The following is a 12,813-nucleotide window of genomic DNA, read 5'->3' on the forward strand; positions in this document are numbered from 1 at the left end:
AATCCAAACCTCTCAAATACTTCAATATCAAAACAGAAACGTTTGTCAATTGAATCCGTCTTTCTCCTGATGCAAGACTTTAGCTTGAATATTTCTGGTGAGCTTGTGACAAGACCGTTCTATAAAACAAAACAAAACAAAATTAGCACAGGCAGTATGCTGATATACCTTGGCTTCACATCTCAAATTTAACTGTATGAATAGTCCAAAGAACATGTCTTACGACAGGGATTAAAATTATTTAGGAACTTATACAATAATTTCTCTGGATATAAAGTAAGACTACAGTTAATAGCTTTCTGTCACATATTTGTCACTTAATAATTATATTTCAGAAAATTCCCTAAATTCAAAGCTTTACAAACATCTGCATATATAACATCAGCATATGTTACATGTTAGAATGAATATCATGTAACTATGTCAACTCTTACATGTAGATAAAAAGTTTTCTAAAGAATAAAGCTGACTAACTCCTAGTTCTGGACACCATCACTGTGAGGCCACTATAATGCTGGAAAGGCTGATGCAATCAGGGGAGTTTCTGAGGAATAGGAGAAAGCAAATGTCACTCCTGTCTTCAAGAAGAGCAAGGAGAAGGATCTAGAATCATTTAGGTTGGAAAAGACCTTTACATCAAGTACAACTGTTAAGCCAACATGGCCAAGTCCACCACAAAACCTGAGTGCCACATCTACACGTCTTTTAAATACCTCCAGGGATGGTGACACAACCACTTCCCTGGGCAGCCTGTTCCAATGCCTGATAACCCCTTCAGTGAAGAAATTCTTCCTAATATCCAATCTAAACCTCCCCTGGCACAACTTGAGGCTGTTTCCTCTTGTCCTACAGGAAACTACAGGCCAGTCTGCATCACCTTTGATCCCTGGGAAGGTGATGAAGTGAATAATCCTGGAAAGCATTTCCAAACATACTAAGAACAGAAAGGTGACTGGAAGCAGTCAACATGCATTTAATTAAGGGAAAATCATGCAGGATCAGCTTGATAGCCCTGTACAATGTGATGGATGGCTCAGTGGATGATGGAAGAACAACTTTAGCCAGGCTTTTGACACTACATCCTACTACAGTAGGATGTTTCCTACTACATCCTCATACACAAACTGGTGAAGTACAGGCTAGATAAACAGATGGTGAGGTGGACTGAAAAGTGGCTGAACTGCTGAGCTCACAGCAGAAGTCCAGCTGCAGCCAGTCACTAGTGGTGTGACCAAGGGGTCAATACTGGGGCCAGCACTGTTTAGCACGAATAGGAATAACTGCAGGCACCAGGATAGGCTCGGGCTGACAGGTTGGAAAGCAGCTTGGCAGAAAAGGACCTGCACGTCCTTGTGAGTAAAAGTTGACCATGAGCCACCAATGTGCCCTTGCAGCAAAGGCAGCCAATAGCATCCTGGGCTGCATCAGGCAGAGCATGGCCAGCAGGTCAAGGGAGGTGATCTTCACCCTCTGCTCAGCACTAGTGAGACACATCCGGAGTGCTTGTCCAGTGCTGGGCTCCCCAGTACAAGAGAGACAGTGATGTACTAGAGCAAGTCCAGCTAAGGGCTACCAAGGTGATTAAGGACTTGGAGCATCTGTCATATGAGGAGAGGCTGAGAGAACTGTGACTGTTCAGCCTGGAGAAGGGGGATCATATCACTGATTTATCTATAAATACCTGATGGGAAGAAGTAAAGAAGACTGAGTCAGATTCTCCTCAGTGGTGCCCAGTGAAAGGGCAAGAAGCAATGGGCACAAACTGAAATATAGGTAATTCCATTTGAACTTAAGAAAAAGCATTTTTACAGTGGTCAAATGCTGAAATGTGTTGCCCACAGAGGTTGTGGGGTCTCCATCCTTGGAGATATCTAAAACCTGACTGGACAAAGTCCTTGCTAACCTGCTCTGGTCGACCCTGCATTGAGATTAAACTAGATGATCTTCAGAGCTCCCTTCCAAACCTCATCCGTTCTATGATTCTGTGCAAATGTGATTGATTTCATTTGCATTTGGAACCACAAAATTAGAGAAATTATTTAATATGTGGTTTATATATGTTTTAGAAGAAATATTTTTATTTAAGTATTTCATTTATCTATGCTATATAAGACAAGCACTGCTTCATGTATGGAAACAGCCCTATGCTTTGTTCACCACATTTTTTTCTTTTAAGTTTCTGAACGCTTAAGACAAAAGATGGAATATACAGTTCATGTATGCATTCATGTATATGCAACTCACCACTTTTCCACCAGATTTTGTTTCAGCTATACTCATTGTAAATGTTTTTGTTCCTTTATCATAAGTGCAGTAATGTTTTACCCATGTAAATCCAAGAGGTCCTAGATTAAAGAGAAATAAAAATAATTATTTTGCCATTTTATCACTGTTTTAGTTGGAGTTAGAGCAGAGAAATGAAACATAACAGCATCCACATGTAGCCTACAAAATAAAAAACTCCCCTAATTTTTTAATTTGAACATGTTGTTCAAATATAATTTTCAAATATTGCACCTTGATAAGGTTGCCCAACAAAGTTCCAGTAGACTGATTTTGTTTGGCAACTGGATGTGTAACAGCATCTCACTAGGGTAAACAGGTGGAGACAGGCAAGATCCTGAGAATTTTTCTGCCTAGGAAATACAGTTGAAGATTTTATCAACCCAAGTGAAGCACAAGGATTCAGTATTACATCCTTTCTCTAAGGAAAACCTTGAAGTCTGATATTAGATCCAGAAAATTGGATGAAGTAATGAAGTCACTGCATTTCCCTTTACTTTCAGAGTTCTTGTCAAAGGTAACAAGTTCTTTTGGTAGTATCACAGAAAGGCTATTCTATCTGTTACCTTGAGGGAGTGGGTAAAATGGCATTGGCTCAGGGATAGATTTAATCTTACATCGTTGAACACTGACGGGTGATTTCATTAGGTGAAAGGAAAGGATGGAAAGGAACAGTGCGCTCTAAAATAATAGTGATTTAGAGATTGGGGAGAAAATGCTGGGTGGCAGAGGGGGCACCTTCAGCAAGAAACATTGGCCTTTTACACCTTGGAAGGGGTCCTGCTGGGGAAGAGGTGGCTGTAACAGTGGTGCACAACTGACCGTGTCCACAAACTGACAGTTGCACATGCTCACAATACCAAAGTATAATGTACTTAGGGATTCACTAGTCTTCGATGTAGACAGCCATTCAAGAAATCTACAGCGATCCCCAAGTTAAGTGGATATATGCCTTATCCTGGAGAGGTCACACCACACTACTTCTTAATCCTACTGCAAAGTATAAGATCTCTGATGCAGATGTTTTCACTCCTGGATTACCCAGAGCTTTGTTTAGGCATTGCTGTGAACCTTTAGTGAATCTAAACACAAAGCCTTCTTGAGCTCAATGGTATTTTAAACTTCGTCTGCTAACTTAGCTTAGATACAGGTATTTATACTGTGTTTTTTGCTGTGAGAACATGGAGTAAATCTTCCCACCGTTTCCATAATTCTCACCATATCCTGGAAACACAGCTAAGATCTGCCACAATTTTCTGGAAAAAAATATGTTTTACCAGAGCACAGAGAACAAGATAAGCCTCCGGATTCTTACAGATACATCTGGAGGGGTGGTGCATTGCAGAGGACAGAATAATTCAGGTTTTTGCAGTGTGACTGCTCCCCCTTGGGCCAGGACATTATGGTTATAACTGCACTGATCAATAAAACACTGCTGGCAGCATTCACAGTGACTAGATGACAACATGTAGTCAACAGGTAACTTGGAAAAAACTTCTTGATTTTTGAGAATAGGAAATATAGCATAGAGGGTGGGATACGCTGTGCAAGCTTGTCTCAGCATTTTACCAGCATTGACACAGCTTCTGGGTACTCAGCTGCAGAGACCAAACACAATGGATGTGTGAAGAGGTACCAAGAAGGACACGCATTTCTTTCCTCTTGGACAGCATTATGTTTCAGAGCCTGGCATTCAAACATGGCCCCTCTCGGCAGAGCCATCTCAAATGCAGGTGCCAAAGCAAAATACTTATACATATATCTGTATATATATATAAATAATGTGGTATTGTAACTACTGTGTAAATTCAGAATAGGAAAGGACTAGATGATACTTTCAACCCACATGTGATTTTCCAATTCATTTCAATGGGAGTTATTCAGGAAAAATGTGATACTGATTTTTTCAAAGTACAGTATATCTGGACTCTTTAAATCTTTTTAAAATGAAAGAGCTCTGCGTTTAAAAAAATGCATTTTTAGGGTTTTGTGCTTTTTTTTTTTTTTTAGAATGTAAACAGTTAAATAAGAATGGAATGTGTTAAAAACAAACCTAGTAGTTTTGCTACAGATGCAATGGCTTTGCCTTCTAAATGTAGCCTTCCACAAAGGTTGGGGGTATACAAGAGATTACATCAGTCATGTAAATCGGATGTTTGGCAATCCAGAAATGTAGATGTGGAAATTTACACAATCTGTTATGCTAACTTGGAGAAAGTTCTCCCATTGCCTGTGTTTTGCAGGGAAGTAATGTCATGAATTGAAAAGTCAATTGGTTACCCAGCCTCAGAAGTTAGCTGTTCTGTTCCTGTGTTTTAACTTATTTTCACTTAGCAAAACAAAATCTATAATTATTCTAAATCAATTTTTCCTCTGATGGCTCTTCATTAACTCTTTTAGCATATATAAGAAGGATGAGCACCCTCAAAGTGGTTTTCGATGAGTTTAGAAGTCACCTGTTTTTCATTAAAAAATAGTAGCCAGACACTTACATTGCAACTTTAAGTCTGGTAATCATAACTGTCCATCTGAACAAAAAGAATTTATGGCCTACTGCCATTTTTTCCAAAAAAACATATTTAATACCATGCATATCAGTAATAAATATATACAGGATTTACTCTCAAGAATAGCAAACAGTTAATCCAGTTGCCCATAATTTGACAAGAGCCTATGGGATGATGGTTGTAGGAAAGTAAACCTGCATGACAAGGAAATATACAACTAATACCTTCCCCACTGACACAGAGATTACAGACCCTGTTACTTTTACTCCAGAATAAACTAATGAACAAATTTCTTTTCAGTAAGAGGATGTCAAGTTGGCCTCTCACTATTTAATGAAGCACAGCATGTGCCCAATGCTTCACACCTTTTCTTCCTCCCCCATTAGCAGGGCTCAGTGTAATTTCCACTTAACACAGGTTTCCTTTATCATTATTACTCAATTAAAACATAGAGAGTGTCTTCTTAAAACTTTCAGTGCTACTCAGGGTAAAAGTGGCTGAGGTTAACTATGATAAGCATTGAGGTTTCTTTCTTTTAGCTTACCTATGGAATAAAGATTAATTTCATTATGTTATTCGGAAAAGCAATTATCTGTAACACCCTGTAGTCTCTTCAGTTACCATCTAAAAAGGGAATAGTGAAGAAGATATCCTCAAAACTGAGGTCAAGTGGGGTCATGTCTGACACAGGAATTCTATATCCAGATGCCTTCTATTTATTTTATGATTGAGAAATCAGGTGCAAATTTGTATTTAGTAATTTTTTGCATGAACGTCAAACTTGCACAAGCATGTACACACTATCTCAATACACTGCTACGCACTTTTCTATTGTCAGGCTGATTCCACAGCAAATAAAAAAATGAATAAATAAATATATAAATCTGGATACCCCATGCAATGAAAACTATTTTACTAAGGGTTTTTCATGATCCTGTCTAACACAGCTATTTTTTTTCTGTACTGATTAGAGTGTAAAAGAGTGGCAGCTGATACTTCAGTGATGTATAGTTTTCAAATCTCTCATCTGACTTCTCACATATTTCCTGGTTCTGTTTTCATTCATAACATGATGTATTGCTAGGCTCTTCCAAGCAGTGTCAGACACTTATGACAACTTTAGTTCTATTCCTTCATTTAGTTCATCACTTCATTCTCATGTCTCATGAAGTAATTAAAACATAGGTATAGATTTTCAGCTATTTTGAAGCTGACAGACTGTATTTAGATGACTTTTCTTTTTCTTACATCCTTTTTTTTCCATTGTGTGCATGTTCATTTACTCTTAATGTGGTTGGGTCAGTGGAGATCCCTGGTACATGGTGGAGGTTGCTCCTGCTGGGTGCACTATGGGCTCTGTTCATGTAGAAAAAGTACGGGAGACAGCAGGGTTTGGCAGGTAGAGCCAAAGCAGAGTGCTGGGATCTTGCAGCTTCTGCAGCAAGGCGTAGGGCAGCCAGCCAGAGCAGAGCTTGCTACCAGTCAGCCACTGGGGTGGCCAATAGCAGGGACCTACCCAAAAGGTCCCAGGAGGTAGGAGTTCAGTTGCTTACAAGTGCTTTGATCACCATTCCATCTGACCATAGCTACTCTGAGTGCTTTTTGAAAAGTCAAGCACTTATTTTTCTTTTGAACCTCTCAATCATTTGGAAAGCAACCAGACGTCTGCAGACATTCAAACACAGAGCTGTTGTGTTGTCCTGCTGACTAAACCATTTTCTTGTCCTTGCATTTGCTCAAGGTGCCTTTCAAATCGAATTAAAAGGTACATCTGTTTTACTCACGTTTCTCCTGCACATAGAGATAGCCTTCCATTGTCCATTGACTTGGCGGTCTGTAATCCTGGTTGGCTGATTTCATTCTTTGCATGAGTCTCTCCACTTCCTGCCTAGTGCTTTCAAAATTATTCCGGGTCTAATACCCAGAAAAGGAAACAAAGAAAAAACCACATTATCTCATGCAAGTACAAAACAACAATGAAGAACTAATTACTACTAATGCCAAGGAGACTGTATCTGAGACCAACCAAAGCATTTGCCAGAGACATAAAAGGAAAAAAAAAAAAAAAGGCAGTAAATAATAATACACTTCATTGCTTTAGAAGCCTAGGAATAACAATAATGAAGAATTCAACTTAAGCACACAAGTGTAAAGGAAATGTAGTTGAGAATAGCAACATTCCTCTTTCTGCTGGTTGCTAACCTCAGAAAGGAGGTAATTTTATATCTTTAGGTATGCTTACACAGCATTTTGCAGAGATTTCTCTCTGTGTACTCTAGGATACACAGACAGAAGCCAGGCTAAACTACAAGCTGCTGATAGCATAGCCCCAAACCTGAAGTAGTTAAGTCCCGCTGAGCCACCTGAAGTACAGTGTAGAAAACACTAGTTTGGGTTAATGCCAGGCTAACGTCTCGATAGCTGCGGTCTCTCCACACGTGTAAGAGACAAAGGTACTGAGTATCCGTATCTGAAGTAATACCACAGCTGCTGATACTCAGAACAGTCAGGCTACCAGCACTGTCATGAACACTTTTTGACAGGACTATGCAAACACCACCATTAAGTATAACATAAATATGCTAGGTAAGAAACAGGTCACAAGTGGCAGAACTGTGCCAGAAGCATAGAAGTACTGTGTCTATCCTGAATATCACATGTGTAGCCAGACACCTCGCCAAGCAAACAATTAGGTCCAAAGGTGGGTTATTCATATTTGCTAATATCTATATGTGTATAAATGGACACTTTTTCCTACTGAATTCAATGAGGCTGTTTCCCTCCACACACCTAGCACAATATAGTAGAGGAGAATTATTATGAGGTGCCAGAGGTCTGATAGGTTGCTACTAATAAACCAGATGTTGAAGAACTTTGTTCCTAAAAAAGAATAAAGATTTTTGTAATGTTTTTGCAAAGTCTTCTTATGGACTCTAATCCTGACTAGTCAGAAAGATACTCAGGAGTTTATACAGTGGTGAATACTTTCTCCTTTTTGTGGGCCATTCAAGGAGTTGCACAGTAGCATAATAATACATATATTAAATCTTCTTCTTGAAGACAAACATTATTATTAGAGAGGGAGGTAAAATTCTCCTCTGAACTCTCCAGATAATACCCTTAGAGCGAAGTATGACTTCAGACCAAACTTAACAGAGGTCATTTTGAGACCTTCAAGAGCAATATGCCATTGAAGGGAGGAATGTTCCCATTTTGAAGGCTAATCTTTGTCTGTTAAATTTTTAATTACTACTTTTAAGCAGGCAGGACTTTGAATCAAACTGTAAAAAACAAAGCCAAATGGACATGCAAAGTACACCACTGACCAGCTGAAACAGTGACGGTGACAGCGGGTCATGTTAGGACATGGTGACCTGTTAAGAGCTGTCTGTCTGCCACTACTGTGCTACTCCCACGGCTGTTACTGCTCCTGCTCTAACCTGTAGGACAATTTTAGGAACAGAAACAGTTCAGATCAGCTATTCTCCATGACCTTAACACACAATACAATGGAGAGGAGTGCTTTTCACAGCTACAACAGACAGGCTGAACACAATTTTTGCTGAATGCTGTCCTCAGTTTGTCTTTCCCTACACAAATTATTTCACTTCAATCTTGAGTGACAAGTCAGTAGATATCCCAGCTGGCAAAAGGAAGCTGTGGATCTAGATCTGAAGCCAGAATTCAAACTTCTGTGCAACAGCAGTGAATGATGTACTATATCCCATTATATCTTCACATATATGTTTCTCTGATATATAAATATAATAAAAAATATCATAACACATTGTTCCTTCTGCCTAACTTCACAGCTCTCTCCACCTCTGTAGTGTATTTACAACTTCAAGTTGTACTTATATAATATTTAAGAAGTGATTTAACTATTTCTTAATTAACACCGAAATTGAAAAAATGCTTTAATAATTCTGTTTCTACAGACATGGGGATAGAAGATACTAACATATTCTGACTTAGAATGCCAGTTTTGGTCTGTGCTGTGGGCTCATGCTCCTCTCAGAACTTGCCACATTAAAGTAAATAAATCTCTGGACTGAAGCACGTTTTTCACCCTTTCACTGAAACTGTGCTGTGCAACAACACTGACCCCTTGTGTCTTTATCTGAAAGAGTCTCAGTAGCAAACTGAAAGTAGCAAATACATAATTTAAAAGGACAAGGGGCTGAGATGGTCTACAGACAGAGAACATTTGCATTTCGATCCAAAAGGAAAAGATTAATAATCTAGGAGGTTTTGCCTTATTTCCCCAAGTGGCATTTTAAATGGGATCTATACCTACATATGAACAACAGACCTAAAAGGGGAGGGGGCTACAGAGGTGTGCTGCACGTTTAACTGCAGCAAAACCTGGAAGAATACAGTACTCCTAAGAATGCAGATCCACATCAACAGTGCTAACACAATGCTGTCTTCCAACTCTGAGCCAACATATGCCCCTCCAATAGCAAGATGCTACAGGGAAAATGTCAGTGTTTTATTTTCCAGTAACCCACAGAGAACAGTGGTTGAGCACAGTAAGGTGCTCTTGTACTCCCAGACCTATTTCATATTCCCTAAGTTAAGTGGCCAAGGCACTATCCACAAAAGCTGATGTCAGATCTTCTAAACTGTTACAGCTTTGACTCTAGTGAAGCTACAAAAATTGCTGTTGGGTGAATATCTTTTCTTGAAAGAATGAAATGGAAAAGAAAAGAAGTCACTCCAAAGATGCAGCATGTGGAGCAAACGATAGAATTCCTTCACTTCTTTTAATTTGTTCTGTACTTTGATGTTACTTGTCATGAAAAATGTAGGGCTGGCCCAATATTAGCATGCTGAACTTCACTTTTTGCCTTAAAAGCAAATGATAGTGGTTCTAATGCAAACTGGGTGTAAAGATGTTTTGTATCCACTTACTTATATGTCCTTGGAAGTGTAACATCTGAGTTACACAGTGAAGTAAATATACACTTGTATACAGCAGTTACGATGAGCGGAAAAGTATGTTGATTAAATGCATTTTTGTTATTTCTGAAAGCTACACAATTTTTGGCTCTTACTACTAAATTCAGACCACTCTACAGCAAGAGATCCATCTGCTCAGTTGAGAGTAACTCTCTACACAAACAACATATCCTTTACTCCAGTGGAACTTAACGCTTGTGAAAGCTGCTCACCATGGAGGAAGGCCCAACTAATTATTTGATGCTCCAGAGAACAGCTAGAGAACAGCTTCCCAAGTATGCTCTATATACAGTGGGAACCTAGCATACAGCAGGACAAGCTTTTTGTGGCAATCTGCGATCTTAAAGAAACAAACTGCATCATTCTATACCAGTTGGAGCATTTTTGGGACATCCACTTACTACAGAAGATGGGCCCCATTCTTAAGAAAGCATTTGCACATGTTTAAACCTATGTGGACTACTCTGTTTTCTAATCAAAACTTGGCTGCTGTCCTGCTTTGCTGGTTCTCGCTCCCAAAATTTTGACCTGGAAATCACAAATTAATTATCTGAAGATTAATTTTTCCAAAGTTATTTGTTGACAGGAATCTTAATTACATTAAACTTACAAAAAACCCCTTTTACCTATTCATATATTAATTTGATTTCAGCTTATGAAAACATTGCAAGATTTAGTGTTTCAATAAAGCGCTAAGAGTCTACATTAATATCCTGAAATTAAACTAGCAAACAAAATGTTGTAAATGCAAATCATCCTTACGTTCTGCAAATTGAACTGCAGTTGCTGCTTGTATGGTGCAAACTCCTGAGCCAGTTCATATCCTTCATGGTAAAACGTAAATAATCCTTGAAGAAAGGCCAAGAGCTGAAAAGGCAAAATTAAGAAGCATCATGTATTTTTAACATGCCGTCTTAATGTGATACACTAACTTATAAGGAATAGGTATTGCCTGAGGTAGTGAAAAAGTAGTTCTTAGCAACTGTTACACTCTTTTTCTATTCAGGTGAATATTAGAAAGCAAAAACTAAGGACAGTTGATTTTCTATTAGATTTCAGCAGCAAAATATGGCAAACCATCAGCAAAAAACATTCTGTGTCTCAGCTCCTGGAACACTCTAAGCTTTCATTACCTGCAACAGCAAAGCTTTGCTGAGCAATGAATTCATAGTCAGATCTTAAGAAAGAATGTGCTAAACAGGCTTTTGCGTCATGAAGTTGTGATTTCCATAATAATTTAATTCACTGTCCTAGTCATTTTATCCAGTATTTCAGTTGGAGTCTTTGATGGTGTGCATTTTCCAACTTCATACTTTCAGAGTTCGAGGTTTTTTTCTTCAAAATATTTTTTCACTTTCTTCATAGTAATTGCTCGGGCTATGACCTATTTTCCACAAGTGAAACTCTTGAAAGTATGTTTTGGATAGCTTAATGCAACACAAGAAATCCAGACTATTTCTTCCTGCTCTGAACAAAATGCAAACTCTATCTGCTATGTCTGTGACTGACTCCAACAGAACAGCTGTAGTCTGTACATATCCAGGTGAAAATTCTTTTCAAAGTTTGCTTTAAAATAATGTTTAAGTAGTAAAAAGTGCAACTAGATTGTAGCTGTTCAGTTAAAGCATTGCTACCAGCTATTAGTTTTTAAGGCCTTCTAACTTATTCAGTTCTAAATTTTAAAAATGTTTTGACATTGCCATAAGTCGTCTTATCTGCTATTAAATAACAAGCATTTAATTTTTTATTATAGACTGTTTTCTTTGTATATATAATTTAGTTTACAAAAAAAGAAGGAAGAAATAAAAGGAGATATTAACTTGGATGTACAATAACAAAAGCTGTAACAACAGGACAGATTTATCTTAGTATATTACTGCCATTGAAAAGCCAATCACCTAGGCTAAGTAACTGGCTGTCCAGGCTGCCTCCTAAACTCAGTAAAAAACCACAGGTATTCAAGAGCATAATTCTTTTTCCTTTTTCAGACTTCTCTCTCAGGATGGGATGAATGATCCAATGGAAACATTTATCTCTCTCCATCGATTACTGAAGTAGCCTAGACTCAGGCAACAAAAACGCCATCATTCATATTTAATTCACTTTTCTTTGTGTTACCAGTACCACAGATTATTGCAAGTGAAACAGCTTAAAAATGTAGCTTTTAGTGTGTTTATATTTTCTTTAAATTTACAATCAGCCCTACTTGAAGAAATGTAGTTAAATTGTTCCTGCCTCCCTCTTTCCTATTGCTAAGAGACTGCTGTACTAAGGTAACACATATATTTCAGAGGAATAGCTAAAATACCGGTTTGCAATTTTAGAGCCCCATCGATTGCAGCATCGCAAGACATTCCACACCCTTTAACGAGCAAAATTCCACAGTTTGACAGATGAGAGATCAAGGATGCAGCACTCTGGGCAGAGAAGCTAACATGATGACTTGCTGCTACCAGACTGAAGTCTTGCTCTCCCCTTCCTGTTCTTCCTCTCTTTCCCCTTTCAGTCTTGTCACGCATCCTGCACATCCTTGTGTCAGCTCTGGCATCACTGAGCCCTTCAGTGAGCATCTCTGCCTCAGGAAGCCTGCTGTTCTGCTGCATTAGCAAGTTAAAGCAGTTCGAGGTTAACAGACCGTTTAAGTGCTGGCACAAATAGAAATGTGAAGCATGGCTGGGAGAAGGACTTCACCCTTGGTTTTTACTGGTATTGCAGGATCAGATGAAACCGTGGCCTCAGGCAGAGGTGGTGAAAGCCCATGGCTGCCCAGTAAGTTGGCCACAGAGACTGAAGAACTGAGAAGATCATTGGTCATAAAAAACACTTTTTGTGGGGCCTCTACAAGGGGTGTGAATTCCTGAACCACATCCTACCACCAAACAAACAATGAAGGCAACACAGTCAAGTGAAGGGCTCTACAGTAAATTGTCTCAGCTTTACACGATCATCTGTCCAGCTGAAATCATTATTGCAGCTAAGGACCTGGGCCTGAAAGTCTCTTACTGGTTATTCAAGGGGCTTTGACGAAGGTCCAGATACAACACTTTATCTTAAAAAGCTC

At 38.8% G+C, this 12,813-nt stretch overlaps 1 protein-coding gene across 1 annotated transcript in view; it reads right to left on the bottom strand.

Annotated features, from left to right (window-relative positions):
* Positions 1–12,813, bottom strand: part of ARHGAP42 (Rho GTPase activating protein 42) — a 175,678-nt gene that overhangs the window by 42,004 nt on the left and 120,861 nt on the right. Inside the window, exons 7-10 of the mRNA XM_074860209.1 lie at positions 10,515–10,619; positions 6,575–6,704; positions 2,245–2,345; positions 10–119 (exon numbers count right to left, since the gene is read on the bottom strand). Of these exons, the coding sequence (XP_074716310.1) occupies positions 10–119; positions 2,245–2,345; positions 6,575–6,704; positions 10,515–10,619 (446 nt within the window). The remainder of the gene's footprint in view (positions 1–9; positions 120–2,244; positions 2,346–6,574; positions 6,705–10,514; positions 10,620–12,813) is intronic.

This window comes from Strix uralensis, chromosome 2, assembly GCF_047716275.1.
Source record: "Strix uralensis isolate ZFMK-TIS-50842 chromosome 2, bStrUra1, whole genome shotgun sequence".
NCBI lineage: Eukaryota > Metazoa > Chordata > Aves > Strigiformes > Strigidae > Strix > Strix uralensis.